Here is a 19,467-nt window from a genome sequence, read left to right as displayed (position 1 = left end):
GTTGGGGTGCCCAAATTTATGCACCTGCCTATTTTTTTTAAAGAATTATTGCACACTTTCTGGAAATCCTATAAACTTCATTTCATTTCTCAAATATCACTGTGTTTGTCTGCTATATATTTAAGTGAAATTGCTGATCCAAACAACCAATGATTTATGAAGGAAAATCATGGAAATCATCAGGGGTGCCCAAACTTTTACATACCACTGTTCAAGACACAGTGAGAATGACTGGTCAGGTATGATGTGAACCATGTAAGGGCACTCCCAGTAATCCCAAAATGATTTTCCAGCCTATCAAGCAGAATATGATGATCCACGGTATCAAATGCAGCGCTGAGATCTAACAGCACCAGAACTGTGGTGGTGTCTGAATCCATTGCAAGCACAAGATCATTCACCGCTTTAGTGAGAGCCGTCTCTGTAGAATGATATTTTCTAAAAGCAGACTGCAGTGGCTCAAAAAGATTATTCTCAGTAAGGTGGTCCATGAGCTGCCGTGAAACCACCTTTTCCAGAATTTTAGAACAAAATGACAGATTTGATTTTGGCCTGTAATTTTTAAATATACTAGGGTCAAGATTTCTTAAGTAATGGTTTAATCACTGCAGATTTGGAACATTTAGGAGCAGATCCCGAGGTTAGTGACAGATTAATCATTTCCAACACAATAAGCCCAAGAGTGGGCCACAGGTCCTTAAACAGTTTTGTTGGTATAGGGTCAAACAGGCAGGTTGTTAAAATGTAATACATCAACATTTTCATAATTCATTTAATTAAAATAGTCAGCCCATTTGACATTTATTACTAGTCATACGCACTTTAAGTTATACACTCACTACAATAAAGTGTGTAACTATGGTGGGGGACTCTATAGAATGCAGACCTCCAACAGCTGGCCCACTCACCAACTCTTTGAGCTCTAAGACACAGCACTGTTTCCCAGATCTGCACAAAAATGCATGCTTAGAAACATTAAACATTTTTTTTTAAATTGAGGTCTTGCTCATTCATACTACCTTTAATTCAGAAATTCAGAAAAACATAAATCAGATGAATAGGGGAAGTTTATGTTCTTGTTGTTGTTTGTTTTTCTGAATTAATGAGCTCATAAATTCATAAACGCAGAAAAATTGTGATTTTTTTTTTCCTCATAAGTGCATTATTCAGGATATCTCACCATTATTTTACCTTTGATACAAAAATATAGGAACATCACATTGTATTTTGTGTAAAAGCTATTTTATTATTTAGCTTTCTTTGTGTGGATATTAATTTGGCATTGAAACAATAACAGAAAATAATAATAGAAATAATAGGAAGCAATGGGATTATTATTTTTATGCTTTGGAAATCAATCTATCTATCTATCTATCTATCTATCTATCTATCTATCTATCTATCTATCTATCTATCTATCTATCTATCTATCTATCTATCTATCTATCTATCTATCTATCATCGTGTCACCGACAGTTGGTGACATGTGAATCCACTTCCGCCTCTTCACGCCTCAGAAACGTGACTCCTCGTGTCTACGTCATGTGAAACGGACCAATAGGATCACCGCATTTGAAGCACGTCTGTGTTCACGTTGAATGTTTTGTGCTGCATTCAGGCAATAAGGGACATCTAAAATTTTATATTGAAAATAAGGTTTATGAGCTCTGTTTTTGGATTATGATGTCTCTGAAATAGCACCAAAATATATTTGCAATGCGGCAGGCGGATTGCTTTATTGGTTTCAAAAAGACAAGTCGTGTTTGTATTAACTATTTTATCGCTTTGTGGGTAATTTGCATTTAAAAGTAATCAAGTAAATAGTTAAATTGCATATATTTTTTCATAATATAAGAATGCATTTAGAGAATTACATGTGTGCTAAATAGGAATGTTGTTAGTCGTAATATACCTTACATCTGGATATGGACTGCAGATAGTTTGATTCGTTTGACTAATCATAATTCAATAATATCTTAAATCATCAGAAGACTTTATGTATTAAGTTACCTTAAAACCTAAATGTTGAATTCTTATTGTTTCCTTACAACTTTTAGCGTCAAATAAAATAAAATCAAGCGTAACGTATGACAGGTGGTCATTTTTCCGATGCGAAATGAACGCGTCTGGAGTGTGGGCGCTCTGCTGCCGGCGCGTGCGCACTGAGCTGAGATGTTATGAAACAAAGTAGTGCGGCAGACTGTCCAGTACCGGAGTATTCTGCGTTTTATTGGCACAGAACCGGTGGTTAGCGCCTGTTCAATCATCAGGACCGACGGAAGAAATGCTTCTTTCTTTGGGTTTGACATAAATAAGAGCTGAGTGAAGGCAGCAGCAGGTAAAGTGGACTTTTATTCACCGTGCCGCTTACATAAGCGTCGTTCCGGTGACCCGATTTTCATTTTTATTTTTACCTCCATCAGCATGTTCTTTTTTTCGTCTTTAAAATGTAAATGCTCATTCTCTGGAAGGATTGCTGCTGTTATTATTGTTAGTGGACTATGATTAGAAGAATCGAAAAACGACAGATTGACCTAATTTCTATTTGGTGAAATCAGTGTAACTTCACACTTCATGAAAATAATAATTATATTCTTTGTAATTCATATTCTGACAAATAAGGTTAATTATGTATAGTGTATATTCATTTTTTTAAACAATTCACTGAGTCTGAATTGTAAAAAAAAAAAAAAAAAAAAAAAAAAAAAAACCGCTGGGTGGAAAAAAAAAGTCCCACAATTTTGACCCCTCTGCTTAAAAAAACAGACATTTGTTTTTAATCAAAGATCAGAACTTTTGATTATTTTTGAAAATATTGTTTCAAAGCTGTAATTGGTATTTTAATGTGCAGTCTGTGTCTTTGAATCTGAACACTGCAGGCTTTTAGCATGTTCACAGCTAAAATCCTTCTCGAGCCTTGAACTTGACATTTCTGAGGTTTATCACAGATTTTGGGCAGTCTGATCTAAAACCCTTTTGAAGCAGATTAAAAGCCTTTTGGGATTCTGTCTTTGATGCCAAAGAGGCTTTTTTTTCTCTTCTTTTTTTAAAGTTATTTCCAAACTTACCTGACAGTTTCATCAGTTTTGTCATTGCTTTAGAACCATTTAAGGAAACTACAAATTCCAGTCATGGCTGTTTTGAACACATTTAAATGGTTTTACAGTTGAGAAGGGAATTTAAAAACTTCTAACGTGTTTCAGAGTATTTTAAGAAAATTGCTGTCTTGGAATTATTGTGATCTGCAGCTGTTGTAAAGGGCGAACAACACAAGTCATGTGACAGTTGTGTCAAACCCTCACACTTGAACGTGTTTGGAGTTGGTCCTTCTTGAGTGTTGAAATTGTTGAAACTCCATAATTTATTGGTTCAGACATGTTTAGAACCCTTTTAAATATTCCTTCTTGATGTCAAATAAACTCTTATTTGTAAATTTTTCTGAATAAATGTCAGACTTTTATCATGAGTGCAACTAAAAATTAATTTCAAAATGATTAAACTATTAAGTATATGTTAAAATGAAACAAAATTAAGTGTATGAAATTCTCTTTGCAGAAGTAACCAAAGAAAATAGCATTTTTATTTTGTGCATGACTGTAAATTTTGTTTTTAACAGAAGGTTTCTTGAAATATCAGAAAAAAATAATTTCAAAACAGGAGTTACAAGTTAGGACTGCAATTTATGATTATCTTTTGATTATGTTTTTCAGTTAATCTGTTGATCTGTTGATTGTTTTATGATTAATAAAACAGTAAGCCCTTTTGGCTTCTCCCTTGTTTTCACTCGGGGTCACCACAGTAGCTCTGAGGTGGATCTGCATATTGATTTGGCACAAGTTTTACTCCAGATGCCCTTCCTGACACAACTTCATATTACATGCTGATTATTTTATCAATCTTTTGGTTAATTTATCATTACATTATGACCATAAATACCAGCTGTAATTTTCAACCTTGGATTATTTTGCCATGAAAACTATTTTGTATGAAATAAAATACATGTATAAAGGATTTACATTGCCAGAAATGAAAAGAAAAACCTTTCACAGAGTTTGCCTTTTTGAGACACAGCAACACAAAAAGTAAAATCATGGCATTTCATAGGGCTGCAGCTAACCCACCAAAATCAGTTTATGTCAAAGTGCTGGAAAGAAACCAGAAAATGTTCATATTTAAGAAGCTGAAATCAGAGAATTTGGACTGAAAAACAATTAATCACTTCTGAAAATAGTCAGTGATTATTTTCCCAAACTAATCTTTGCAGCTCTATTACAATTTCTCCATGAATATTATCTACCCAAAATTCATTTCACAGTAACAGAAAAGGAACAAATCTTTAAAATGTAGAAGTTGAAATGAGAGAATGTTGTCATTCAGGCCTAATAAATGGCTGACTCATTTCCTGACAGCCAGTTGGCTCGTGGCTTCAGCTCTTGATTTGTTGCTGTTGAATAAACTGTGCATTTCTAATTCTGTGAGATTTCACTTTTTGAGCTATGGCCATGTTAATTGTTCAGCAGTTCTATGATTTGGAAATCTAACGTGAGCATTCTGAAAAAAAAAACAGCTGACACACATTTGACGTCAGACAGATCGTCCGAGAAGTCCGTTACGTCTGCTGCTGAGTCAGTTTGTCGGCACTTAATTGCGTGTTGTTTTGTTTTTGTATTTAAAGTGGCAGAATGTGTTTGTAATGAATGAATGACACTTTAACACATGACAGATTAGCTCAGTGAATAAACAGTTTTGCACTTAATGATGCCATTTATGTTTTTTAATCATAAATGGTGTGTTTGATCAAACAAACTGCAGACAGTTCTTTCTAATAGCCTTATTTTAAAAGCTCTTAATTTTTTTAATCAAAATAATGGCTGACTCATTTCCTGACAGCCAGTTGGCTCGTGGCTTCAGCTCTGATTTGTTGCTGTTGAATAAATTGTGCATTTCTAATTCTGTAAATTTTCACTTTTTAAGCTACGGCCATGTTAATTGTTCAGGAGTTCTGTGATTTGGAAATCTAACGGCCCAGTCACACGGCACACGACGATTCCTGAACGAAGGGAAAATGTAAAAAAAAAAGTCACAATTCGTTGAGAAAAGGTGGACGAAAGATCTTTATCACCGAATAGCCTGCGAAGCAAGACTGCAAAAGGGACGAAAGAGGAACTTAACAAAACTGAAGCTAACAATCTCGACGCTTTAAATGAAACGCAACTGGAGCCACAGCTGGAGCAGTGTGTGTCTGCATCTCTGAGTTCCAGGACTCTGTGCCAGGATGCAGCTCATAGCATCTGAGTCCTGGAGAAACTGCAAACAGAAGCTGTGGAGATCTGTGTGCACGTTGGTGGACCCATCTGCTCTGGTTCCTCGTCCAGAACAAAAGAGGGAGCATCTCCTTCATCATCAAAACCCACACTGTCTGATGACACGCTGCACGCTCCATTTTAAATGAATAAATAAATAAAACCTCTGGTGTGCAGTGAGGAAAATAAGTATTTGAACACCCTGCAGGTTTTGCAAGTTCTCCCACTTAGAAATCATGGAGTGGTCTGAAAGTTTCATCTTAGCTGCATGTCCACTGTGAGAGACATAATCTAAAAACAAACAAAAAAAAAATCCGGAAATCACAATGTATGATTTTTTTTTTTTTTTTTTTTTTTTTTTATAATTTATTTGTATGTTACTGCTGCGAATAAGTATTTCAGCACCTGTGAAAATCAATGTTAATATTTGGTACAGTAGCCTTTGTTTGCAATTACAGAGGTCAAACATTTCCTATAGTTTTTCACCAGGTTTGCACACACTGCAGCAGGGATTTTGGCCAATTCCTGCACACAGATCTTCTCTAGATCAGCCAGGTTACTGTGCTGTCACTGAGAAACACAGAGTTTGAGCTCCCTCCAAAGATTTTCTATTGGGTTTAGGCCTGGAGACTGGCTAGACCACTCCAGAACCTTGATATGCTTCTTACGAAGCCACTCCTTGGTTATCCTGGCTGTGTGCTTTGGGTCATTGTCATGTTGGAAGACCCATCCACGACCCATCTTCAATGCTGTAACTGAGGGAAGGAGGTTGTTCCCCAAAATCTCGCAATACATGGCCCTGGTCATCCTCTCCTTAATACAGTGCAGTTGTCCTGTCCCATGTGCAGAAAAACACCCCCAAAGCATGATGCTTCCACCCCCATGCTTCACAGTAGGGACTGTGTTTTTGGGATGATACTCAGCATTCTTCTTCTTCCAAACACGGCGAGTGGAATTAAGACCAAAATGTTCTATTTTGGTCTCTATTTGGTCTCATCTGACCACATAACTTTCTCTTTCTTTCTGAAACTTTCTGAAATACTTATTTGCAGCAGTAACATGCAAATAAATTATTAAAAATTCATACATTGTGATTAACGGATTTTTTTTTTTTTTTTTTTTTTTTTTTTTTTGGATTATGTCTCTCACAGTGGACATGCACTTAAGATGAAAATTTCAGACCCCCCCCATGATTTCTAAGTGGGAGAACTTGCAAAATCGCAGGGTGTTCAAATACTTATTTTCCTCACTGTGTGTGTGTATGTATGTGTGTATGTATATATACGAGGTTTGTGATAAAACTAACGTACCTTTTTATTTTTTTGAAAAACTATATGGATTTGAATCACGTGCAATTACATCAGACAACTTGAACCCTCATGCGCATGCGTGAGTTTTTTCACACCTGTCAGTTACGTCATTCGCCTGCTAAAATTTTAGCATAGTGGTAATGTCGAGGGAGCGAAGTGACCAGGGGGTATGGTGTGGAAGGGGGGAAGCTTTTGAAAATTCAAGCTAAAAATTGGCCATTCTAGGGGTACCCAAAGGGGAAAAGCCAGGTACGACAGACCAAGTCCCTTCATCATGTCCAGAAGGCTGGGGAAGTTTGTTGAGTGGGCAATCTCATTCTGAGTTAGCCAGTACATGGCCCTCAGTGAAGCAGTCAGAGTCCGTGGACATTTTTAAGTTAAGACTTAAAACCTATTTTTATTCTCTTTCTTATGAGTAGTTTTTATTTTATGTTTTATTCTTTTACTTCTGTTTTTAATTAGGTATTTGATTTTTTTTATTTTTTTTTTATATTGAACTGTTCTGTGTGAGGCACCTTGAGAAGGCTTTTGTTGTAATTTGGCGCTTTATAAGCTGATTAAACTGAAATTGAACTTTTTTGAATTTTATTGAGTCGTAAAGTAAATAAATATGACAATTGGTCACTGGATCCTTAAACTCTGGACATAATAAACTCTACATGGTGGATCCTTGATCTCTGGACATAAACAGAAATAAAATCTGTTAGTTTTTGTCAAAAACGTTTCCTTTCAGACGTTATTAGTGGCATGAATGTCTTTCCATATATCTGAGCTGAGCTCTTGCAGCTGTGCTACAGGTCAGGTTTATAAAGAATGTAGGACGTCTCATTTTGGGAGGAAAAAACGTTTTAATTGATTGTAGTTTGTCTGTATTACGTTTGTAAGAGGTGTCATTGAAGTTATTAATTCCGAGCGGTCTCAGCAGAGAGCTGCGCAGCATTTGAAGTTGTGCAAACGGAACGGAGGACGATTCTCTTTTCTCAACTGCAACAAGACAAGAGTCCCAGTTAATGACTTTAATCCACACAGAAGTGACTCATGATATTTTAATGGATTTCAGAGGGGTTAAGAAGCGGACTTACCTCTTCTGAAGAGCAGCAAATCAAAGAGCAACAAAGCATTGCTTCGATTCACCCTTCAAACTGGAGTCGCGCTGCAGAAATGGTTGATTACAGACGCTGTATTGAAAATAAACGTAACAGTCCAAAATGATAGCGTAACGGGCCGTAACGCAAGTTTGTGCTAGCGAGAACCCTGGTCAAGAACGACAGCAAAATGAAACACGGACGAATTGAGGTTTTCTTTGACCTTCGTTCAAATTTTTCAGCAGTTTAAAAATCCTGACGAAGAGCAAGCTGTAGGAACGAAGCTGCGCAAAGGTTAAACAATGTCAACGAAAGTCCAGATTTCTTGTTGCGTTAGGGCTTTGTTGCCGTTCATTAAGTGCTGTGTCACTGGGCCATAACGTGAGCATTCTGCAGAAAGACAGCTGACACACACTTGACATCAAACAGACCGTCCTAGAAATCAGTTTGTCTGCACTTAATTAGGTGGTTTGGTTTTTTGTTTTTGCATTTAAAGTGGCAGAATGTGTTTGTAATGAATGAATGAATGACACTTTGATTAGCACATAATGACAGATTATTCACTGAGCTAAACAGTTTTGCATTTAATGATGCCATTAATGATGCCATTTATGTTTGTTTGATCATAATGGTACATTTATGATCAAACAAACCGCAAAGAGTTCTTGCTAATAGCCTTATTTTAAAAGGTCTTAAATGACACCGTTTGTGGGTTGAGCACGTTGTCACCTCTTCCACACACAGTTGCATCCTGAGTATCAAAGTACCCATCCTACTGTACGGCTGCAGCTGATTCTTACAATTTATTTGTTTTTGTTCATCACCAGTGCCAAATGACGACACGTTTTTGTGATCAGGCCATCTAACCGTCTACATAAGTTAAAAATGAGAAGATTTTGTTGTTTATTTATTGACCTAAGAAAGGCTTTTGACACAATCAATCACAACATATTATTTCAAAAGATGGAACTGTATGGGATCAGAGGAGTGGCTCTGAATTGGATTAAAAGCCATTTAGAAAACCGGAAGCAGATTGTTAAACTCCGGGACTGCTGTTCTTTGCATCTGGACATCATTTGTGGGGGTCCCCCAGGATTCTGTGTTGGGACCAAAGTTATTTATTTGTACATTAACAATTTATGTAGAGTTTCAGATGTGTTCAGAGCAGTTCTCTTTGCAGATGATGCAAACCTGTTTTGTTCAGGAGATAATTTGCAACAATTATCTGATTTAGGAACAGAAATGACAAAGTTGAAGAGTTGGTTTGATATTAACAAACTCATTAAATTCGTCCAAAACTAAAATAATGTTATTTGGAAATCCTAAATAAAGATGCACAAATTCAGTTAAATATAGAAGGGGTAAACATAGAATGTGTCAAAGAGAACAAGTTGTTAGGTATGAATATCGATGAAAGAATCAACTGGAAAGCTCATATTCAAAAGAAAGTATCAAAAAGTATTGCAGTTATAAATAAGGCTAAGCACAGTCTTGATGGCAAATCACTACACACTCTCTATTCCACATTGATTGCACCTTACCTGACTTACTGTGCTGAAGTTTGGGGCAATAACTATAAAACTACAGTGCAGCCATTATTCATCCTTCAAAAAAGAGCATTAAGAACAATCCATAATGCAGGGTATCGTGATCATACCAACCCATTGTTTATTAAATCGAAAATATTAAAACTCTATGATGTGATAACATTCAAGACTGTTCAATTGATGTACAAAGTGAAAAATAAGCAATTGCCATTTAGAATTCAAGCTTTTTTTGCGCCAAGAGAAGGAATATAAAATTTAAGGGGTTTGTATCATTTCAGAATTGTGGGTGCTCAGACGACCAGGAAATGCTTCGGTGTCTCCATTTGTGGCCCCAAAAAATGGAATAATCTACCCGAGGAACTCAAACGATGTCCAAATATTAACCGGTTCAGATATTTATATAAAGATATGGTGTTCTCTGGATATGTATCTGATGAAACATGATGAGTTTGTGTTGTATGAAGAATCTACTACACTTGAGTCCTTACAACTGAAAATGTATGGTGGTAACTAGCACTTAATAGGAGCTGTTTGGGAAATATGTGACATCACTTCACATTTTGTTTGGAAATGATCATTCATGATCAGGCACATAGCCTGGTTTAATTTGACTGTACGGAGGGGTGCAGGTAGGGCTGTCACGATTAGGAATTTCTGGAGACGATTAATTCAGACAAATAATTGTGATTGACGAATATATTGTCTATTTTTTTTCTTTTTTTCCCCTTCTTTATATTCTACTATTGTAGTATAATTACACAACTCTGGAAGAACGTTTGGCTTCTGTGAGTGGAGAAACTGGGAATGGTGCAACATTTTTATTTTTTTCTTCATTTTACATACAGTCCCAACTTTTTCTGAGTTGTGGTTCTGTTGCATTTCTGAAATTGTTTCTCCTTATCAGTCACGTTTTGTGTTTAAACACTGCATTAAGCCCATATTGAACAAATAATTACCTTTGGAAAGTAACAGCTGTTAAAGTTCAGAGTTCTCACCTGCTTTTTGTGATCTGTGCATCTGAACATCACCACAGCTTCTCCATGTCAGGGTTTTTTTTTTTTTGTGGCTCAGTTCATTCATATATTCTCATTTTTTAAATATGTTTTTAAAGATATTTGACCGTTTATTTCATCTCATGATCTCATAAATGCAGCATACGACGCGCACATGGTGTGAACAGGATGGTAACGGCAGAATCACACCTTTAGAGAAAGTTCAGAGAGAAGTAAAGGCAGCTCCACGTTTTCGTTTTGTTAACATGTTCACTCGGGTTAAGATCCTCTCTCTGCTCCGCTCTCGCTGCGCACTGAACGTGTCGCACCTGCATTCAGGAATCTCCCTCATCCACCCCCTCCCTCGCAGTCTGCAGCCTGTTAACTCCGCGCGCACACACAGGCACAGACACACACACTGACAGCTCCGCATTTTAGATGGCTTTTGAAGAAGACGGCACTGTTTTAATCGGCCGTCAGCCTCCTTGTTATTGTCCCGCCTTAAGACGAGAGCGAGGCTGCAGCACAATGACGTCAGATTCTGAGTCGTTTTATGCTTTGTGGATAAAATAAATAATTCACGGTAATCGCGAATATGAAAAATAATCGCGATTGACGAATATTGTAATAATTGTGACAGCCCTAGGTGTAGGCGTTGATAAGCGTTGCTTCTGCCTACACCTTTTGGGCACCATGTACATTTTTTTCTTTTAACTACTTTGAGTTTTGTTTGTTTGTGTACGAGGTATTTTTGTTAAGCATATATGTGCCTAATAAATTCAATTCAGTTGTTTTGTGGAAAGATGGGCTTTGGCTTAGGTGAAATTTAAAATGAATTTATTTTAATTTAATTGAAATTTTTTCTCAAAATCTTGCGAGAAGGTTGTGTTTTTAATCATGATCTGCCACAAATTAGAACAATATCCATCCCCAGCTAGACTTGAGTATGAGACTTTGTGGGATCCTCAGTAATTTTCTGGCCAGCCTGCACACAGGTACTGTGAGGGTGCTACTGGTGTCTGGCAAACACCATGTAAATCAAGGTTAGAATCAGAACTTTTGTGCTTTTCTTAAAATGACACTTTTGGATTTAGCAGCACAGGTGTCTGGCATGGACAAGATTTATTCAGGAGGAGTTTTAACGGATCTTGAAAACTATTTTAACAAAACCAGCAGATTGTGCTAACTGAGTGTGTTTCATAAACAAATACCTGATGTCCAAGTATATGTTTACAGAAGTCAGAATCTGTGGAGTAGATGTCAGATTCTGACGTCTGACACCTTCTGTTGAAAGCTGCGACTCAGAGAGAAACAGCAAAAATGGTTTTCCTTGCATAATATATTTTGCTCCGGGGCAGACAACACAACAATTTTTTGAAAATATTTTCACCTTAAAGCATTCTCTGTGGTTGTGCAACCCTCAAAAAAGAACAAATTGCAGAGCGCTTTTCCGAGACAAAAAGTGTAAGTTGCTGATTGGTGATCAGTTTTGGCAAAGCACATGCCAGCCATTTAAATGAAGGTGAAAGTGTTGACCAGAGGGTCACCACATAATGTGATGGGTGCATCAAATCATGTGTTCCCAGACCTGGCCTGGATAGAGAACGGCGACTGAAAATTTAAATATCAGTTTGTAACATTTATGAGAGACAGCATTTTGGTTTAGAGCCCTTCTAGTTTACTCAAACTGCTCTATTTGTTTGGCTGTTTTCCTGTTTCTGTTGTTTTCCATGTTGGACCACATAAGTGATAAACACCTGCTATGCACCATACGTCCTCTGTCTTCCACACTTTTTGTCTGGCAAGAATTCAGGTCACAGCTGTGACTCACTGACACATTTTTTTGGCATATGTGTTTTGAGAATCTGATAACATCCAGACTGCAGACAAGTCCAGTATGAATGCACACTGGGTCACCCCCTGAAATGATCAACATGATAGGCTGCTGACCAGTCAGAACTAGGCCACACTAATGAGGCGATCGATTATCACACGAGTATCATGAAGGGACGCATAGTAAAATATCTGAGGAAGCATGAGGCACCTCAGGGTGCAAACCAAAGTCTGCCGGGCGCCATGTGCTGCAGATGGTTTGATTTACATAATTACATGTCAGGATTGTCCGATCTGTGCCAAAACTGCTTTAGGCAGCAGGTGGAGTCTTCTGCAAAGGTGGCAGCATTTGACGCATCTTTAGGATGACAGGTTTATGAAAATTAGCACTTACCAATAATTACAACCTGTTCCTACTGAATCAGAGCTTTCACAAATTGCCCAAAAATGATTAGGTTTTTGTTGCAAAAAAAAAACTCTTCAAGAAATCGTGTCTGATATTCCCGGCGTGCCTCATGCTGAGTAGGAGAACACCGGGCACAGTGCACGTCATATGAACACAGTAAAAAAAATAAAATAAAATCAAAGCTCCCGAGGATGGACTAGAACACATAATTTCCAAATTTTACATCACATATTGTTTTGCTTCAGTGGAACAGCTTCTGGTTCATTACTTATTCTGAAGTTCGGCTCCGTGTTTTGTCCTGTTTACATTCGTATATTTGAGAAGAGCCTCTTTTCCCCTTGCAGGGCACAGGCATTGTGATACATTAAATATACAGTTTCCACAACTCTCTGAGGGTGTGATTCTACAGGTCAACCTTCTGTTTTAAGAAGGGAAGTTTTGATGAAGTGCTTCTTATCTGAGCTCCAGTTTTAAAAGGATGTCTGCATCAGAGATAATTAACACCACCCCAGATTAAGGATGGGTCCGATCCAATATCAGTATCAGCTTCTGATATCAATGTAATTCACATATCGGAGTTTTTGGATACAGCCTGCGAAGTTTTCCAATACCAGACAGGGGCCACGTCTGTGAAACCTCTCAAGTGCTGCTTGGTCTCTGCTCTGTTTGCTGCGGGGAGGAGGAGGTTTCTGAACTGAGGCCGAGTGGTTTAAGAGACGTCTCTTCTGTAGTTGAGGAGCAGGGTTCTAGCTATGGTGGGTGGCAAATTTACGCCCGGCTCTCGGGTTCAAATCGGCTGTGCCGCCAAGCACGAATTTTCTGAAAAATTAACTCAGTTGTTGCTGAAAGTGTACCAATTCAATCGTGTTTCAAGCTCATATAGATGTAGTTTTGCTTTATTTTCCAATTTTAAACAAATAATTAAAGAAATAAATACATTTCTCGTTGTCTTCGTATCAAATCAGCCACAAACAGCAGAGATCAACACCAGTCAACGGCTTCAGCATTGTGCAAGGCTATGAAACAGCAGCTCAGACCGCAGCAGAGCACAACTAAACAGAGTTTCTAACCGCTGAATGGGGAAAAAAAACTCCATCAAAATCCTTCAGTATTAATCCAGAGTTCCTAATGTGCACGTAGCTGATGAAACATTCAGAAATTCACTGTTCGTTTACAGTTACAGTTGAAAGGCTTCGTGTTTCCAAAAATTTCCAAGTTTGCTCTTGTCGAAGCAGGAAAATGGTGAGATGGGGGGAGAGAGAGAGGAGGGAGTGAGGCTTCACTCATTTTCACATGAAGTCGTTTTAATTGGAACTGTTTACTGTTTGCAAATGACCCCATGATCATTTGTGTGAATAGCGACCAGGTTCAGTTCTTGTTCTCTTGTTCAAACAAGACAATTAGACAAACAGACAAGACAAACAGTTTCTTTTTTTTAAGTCATGCAATCCTACTCAAAAATGTTGGGGGGGGGGAGTCAAGATGACATAAAAACTCTTCAATGCATCTAAAACCACTAAAAATGAGTTTAAAAAAGGCTTGCCAATTAAGTTTTAGAAATATAAAACCATATAGCATCAGGGGGCCCTGCCCCCTCAACCCCCGCTGGGGCATTGCCCTTGGACCCCACGAGGGCTGTAGCTGAATATTCAGGTCTTCTTTTTAAGAAAATCCTCCTCTATACCACTTCATCATGAAGCTGTATAACTGGGAATACGAGGGCTGTCAATAAAGTATAGGTCCTTTTTATTTTTTTCAAAAACTATATGGATTTCATTCATATGTTTTTACGTCAGACATGCTTGAACCCTCGTGCGCATGCGTGAGTTTTTCCACGCCTGTCGGTGACATCATTCGCCTGTGAGCACTCCTTGTGGGAGGAGTCGTCCAGCCCCTCATCGGAATTCCTTTGTCTGAGAAGTTGCTGAGAGACTGGCGCGTTGTTTGAACAAAATTTTTTCTAAACCTGTGAGACACATCGAAGTGGACACGGTTCGAAAAATTAAGCTGGTTTTCAGTGAAAATTTTAACGGCTGATGAGAGATTTTGAGGTGATTCTGTCGCTTTAAGGACTTCCCATGGTGCGAGACGTCGCTCAGCGCTCTCAGCTGCCGTCGTCAGTCTGTTCAAGCTGAAAACCTCCACATTTCAGGCTCTATTGATCCAGGACGTCGTGAGAGAACAGGGAAGTTTCAGAAGAAGTCGGTTTCAACATTTTATCCGGATATTCCACTGTTAAAGGAGATTTTTTTTAATGAAAAACGTGGTGCGGCGGCACAGGAAAAACACCTCCGTGTTGATAACCATTTGTAAAATCCAGGCGGCTTTTGATGGCTTTCAGTGGAGTGAGTATATGAGAAATTGTTTAACAGCAGGACATGTTCCAACTTGTCCTTAAGGCTTCCAACAGAGGTGTTTTTCCTGTGGCGATTCAGTAATAAATTATAAGGTACGCCACAAAACAATGTCGTTAACCTGCGGACAGCCGATGCCCCTGTTGTAAAAGGTTGGACAAAATAATTTGATACAGCATCTGGACCAATTAATTTATCAGTTATTCAGAAAAGCTCATTGTAGCTCAGTAGTTGAATGTTACTGTTCTGTGAGAGTTTGTCAAAGCCAAATACTGAAACATTCTGTGGCTGATAATAGAAACTAGAAAACTGTTTGTCCACCGTTTTTGGCTTGTTCTGTTCCTGACCTCCCACACTGTTGGGACTGTACCAACAATTTTCCCTCCTGTGGTGAGATGTTCAGCACTGTGAAATCCATCTAGTTCAAACCAAATGTCTATTAAACTTGAAGAAAAGGCGCAGCTGTGTTATTTCCACTGTCACTGCCAGTGAACCCTGCACAGTTCACAGATTTTTCTCTCCCTCCTTTCAGAATAACATGGCCCACAATTCCATCCACTGGTTCCGGAAGGGTCTCCGTCTGCATGACAACCCTGCTCTGCGAGAGGCAGTTCGTGGCGCAGGAACGGTGCGTTGTGTTTACTTCCTGGACCCGTGGTTTGCAGGCTCGTCCAATGTCGGGGTCAACAGGTGGAGGTAAGTGTTAACAGTGACTGTCAGTGATGATGGTAAATCTTTTAACATTTGTATCAAATCGTCTGATATGAGGTCTGTTAGAAAACTATCCGACCTTTTTATTTTTTGAAAAATTATATGGATTTGAATCATGTGCGTTTGCATCAGCCAAGCTTGAACCTTCGTGTGCATGCGTGAGTTTTTTCATGCCTGTCGGTTGCGTCATTCGCCTGTGAGCACGTTTTGAGTGAGCAGTGGTCCAGCCCCCTCGTCGGATTTTTATTGTGAGGAAAATGTCTAAACGATTTGGAGCTTTGCTGCATCAAATTTTTCCAGAAACTGTGAGAGACAGCCAGGTGGAAACCATTCAGAAGATTCAGACGGCTTTGAGGGACGATTCTATGGGGATCACACAGATTAAGGAGTGTTACAACCGGTTTAAAGACGGCGCACAATGGTGGAGGGCGCGCCAAGCGGCGATCGACAGGCTGAAATGACCAGATCATTTCCAAACTGAACACTGTGTTGATCCGGGATGTCATCTGACTACTACAGAAATGGCAGAAGAGGTGGACATACCACTTTTTCGGCACATTCCACTGTTACAGGAGTTTTTGTCATGAAAAGAGGTGCGGAGGAATTGGTGCATCGGGACGGAGCCGCTAATGGCGCGGCACAAAAAGCAATGCCCTGATGAAGCCTCACAGGACATGTTGTGGCATGTCCAGCTCGTCCACAATTTCTTGGATAGTCACACGACTGAAAAGCCACCGAAAGCCATCTGAATCTTCCGAATGGTGCAAGAGCTGAGCATGTTACAACATGTCCTGTGAGACCAACACGGAGGTGTTTTTGTCCCGCGCCATTAGCGGCTCCGTGGCGAATTCCTCCGCTCCTCTTTCCATGACAAAATCTGATTATCTCATTTAGCTTTGCTCAGCCAGACAATAGCTAATAGATTGTATATCATCACATCATTGGTAGAAATTAGGAGCAGGTGTGTTTGATCATTACATGACCTTCAGTCCTTTCCTTTCCTGAGCCTTGGTCTGGTTTTCCCTCCTCCTTTGGTCTTCTCAGATCTATTGATGTACATTGGAATGAAGCGGTTTGGGTTTGGCGATTGCTTGAACACTTTTTCAGCAGGAGTTTAATCTTTGTCTCAATTTACAGAAGCAGATTATTAGAATTTCAGAGCTGCAAGAACAGCTGTGATGGTGTTTGCACACTGCTGTGTGCTCAGCTGGGGAAGATCCTCTGTGTCACCCTAACATTCAATGCTTCACGACCCACGTTCACGCTGATGTGCTTTTTGTAGTCGTGGCGCAGGAACCGCTGTATGGGAGTCAGCAACCCCACTGATCTGGACTCTAAAGATGAAAAGTGATCTTGTGACGGTGCCATGGACCTTTTACTTCCGAGCAGTAAATGCACACCAGTGACGCACGTCTGCTCGGTGCATCAGATTGCAGAATGTGTTTGTAGGTCACTTGTGAAATAAATGCTATTCTGCATTTTTGTGCATTCCATCAGAATCCAAGTGTTCATGCTCCCTCTCTTTAGCTGCACAGTGAAACCCTGAAGTCAAGAATAAACCGGCAGCTCTCACCTCTTGGTGCAGCCAATGTAATGCCAGTCATGAGGAAGGATCAGTTTCTGAAATATCCCAGCAGTCTTTGTAGTAAATGGTAAATGGACTGCATTTATATTGCGCTTTTCCATCCGCATCAGATGCTCAAAGCGCTTTACGCATCAATGCCTCACATTCACCCCGATGTCAGGCTGCTGCCATGCAAGGCGCCCATTACACACTGGGATTAAGGACCTTGCCCAAGGGCCCTTAGTGATTTTCCTGTAAGGCTGGGATTTGAACTGAGGATCATCTGGTCTCAAGCCCAACGCTTTAACCACATCACCTCCTCTGGTAGCAAGAGATGTTGGGTGTGCAGTAATGTCCTTTTTAAGCTTTTTATGACGATACTTGTGAGATGTGCCTCACTGCATTCAACAGAAGTTTGTGGATGAACCCTGAAGGCACAATTGGAGACGGTCCTTCAAACAGTCCTTAGAAACATTGACCTCTGCAGCTGTGTTCATCTGAGGAGGTGTCTTGTACCAATATTAGGGAGTAAAAATTTTCCAACAACAATATATCTGTGTATTATGTGCACATAACAAATGGTAATGATTCCTAATGTGACCAAGGGGTGATGGTGTGCCAGCCATGTTTGACAGCATTGTAAACAATGTAATTGGACTACCCTCTGCTGGACAAGCTGCATAATGACACCATTTCTAATAAGCAAAGTGATTTCTTTCTTTGCATTGTTTATCCAGTAAAACAAAAGTTTTGATATTGGCGAAAATAATGCTGATACCAATATGTTCGCAAAAGTGTCATATTGGCCAGTATCACAGCCAGCAAATATATTGCTCGGGCTCTTGTGTTTTGATTCCATTTTAAAAACTGCAGTATTTGGTGAATTTATCTGGGTCACAATGGTGTCGTCCAGTGAATGTGCAGCTATCAGAGTCAGCACTTCGGGTCTGCTCCTTATCTGCAAGTTGATATGACAATGTTAAATTAAGACAAAACAATCATTTTGTAAATAATACATTTATTATCACAGAAGCACACAGACACTTTTTATTTGTGTCCTTCAGGCATGTGCGTATTAGGAAAACAATTATGAATGTTTTGTTTGTTTGGTTTTATTATTCAAAATATAAAAGTTTGGAAAACTATGAATATCATGATCACATCACCAGAGTTCAAAGTGACATTTTATACTACTACACATCCAACAAAAAGCCCGTTGGTCTTGTGGTGAACACCTTGTAAATAAGTACAAGTTGCGTCTCACAGGTATCTGTCTACATCACAATAAAATCATAACGGCTACAAGGTTAGACCAGAGTTTTGTAAATGTAAAAATAAATTGGTAAACCGCAAACTATTTGCATGTTGGCCACAAGGATGCTGGCAGTTGCTGCACACTGTCTGTAGTAAAATATGATGACGTGTGTACTCACAAACTGCCGCACCATCAGCGATTACTACCTGCGGTAATATTACAGTAATGTAGTACATTATTGTAATTGTGCATTACATATAAGTACTGTGGTATTGTTTCTGTTGCACATGAGAGCATAACTTTTTAGTTTCCCCCCCATCAGAATATATTTTCAGTAGTGATCAACAGATGTTAACATTTTTAGCAGAATCTAGCATATTTACTTACTGGGCAGGGTTGCCCATGTAATGTGAAGTTGTCAGCAAGGGCATCCGGTGTAAAACTTGTGCCAATTCAGCATGCAGATCCACCTAGGATTTGCTGTGGCGACCCCGAGAGATAAACAAGGGAGAAGCTGAAGGGACTTCGTCACACAGCGTATTGGCTTAATAAAGTGTGTAATCCTTCATCTACATGTTTTTGTATCAACTATTTTATAAAGTACATTCTTTTGGATTTTACACTTGTGAAAGGCTGAATGATAATTGCAAAAAGACCTCATACAGAACACATTTTTAACTTTAACATTAGGGCTCTGCAGTTATACCTAGCATGCATGTTCCGAAATAAGTTTTTTGTTTTCTTTCCCCCCCATTTTGCTCAGTGGGTACTTTGTCTTTCTCCAGATGTGGTTAGAAGCTTCATTTCTTAGTGAAAGCATGATGAACACTCCAAAATTTGGCCCCTGAGGACTTAAAAATTAAAATTACAGCAGACACAAGTGTAATATTTCAATGAAAGCTGCTGTTCTTGTAGATTTCAGAAATGTATACATTTTATAAATCAAAACGAATATTAAAATGCTTCTCTTTTTTAGCCAGTGGTGCAAGAGGAATGACATCTTCTGAGTCACACATGGTGACTGAGCTGCTTCAGTGACCTGGAAATACCAATTATATACATGAAAGACCAGTTTCAAACATATTCGATAATACGAGGTCTGTTAGA

The 19,467-nt window shown here is 38.9% G+C and overlaps 1 protein-coding gene across 1 annotated transcript in view; it reads left to right on the top strand.

The window, feature by feature from the left end:
* The first annotated feature begins 2,180 nt into the window (after positions 1–2,180).
* LOC117511876 (cryptochrome-1-like) overlaps positions 2,181–19,467 on the top strand; it is a 58,237-nt gene continuing 40,950 nt past the window's right edge. The window contains exons 1-2 of the mRNA XM_034171791.1: positions 2,181–2,338; positions 15,363–15,526. Coding sequence (XP_034027682.1) covers positions 15,369–15,526 — 158 coding nt within the window. The 5' untranslated portion in view covers positions 2,181–2,338; positions 15,363–15,368. The remainder of the gene's footprint in view (positions 2,339–15,362; positions 15,527–19,467) is intronic.

The sequence above is a fragment of the Thalassophryne amazonica genome, chromosome 6 (genome assembly GCF_902500255.1).
Source record: "Thalassophryne amazonica chromosome 6, fThaAma1.1, whole genome shotgun sequence".
Taxonomy (NCBI): Eukaryota; Metazoa; Chordata; class Actinopteri; order Batrachoidiformes; family Batrachoididae; genus Thalassophryne; species Thalassophryne amazonica.
Note: the sequence above shows the minus strand (reverse complement) of the source record. Positions and strands in the feature narration are given on the sequence as shown.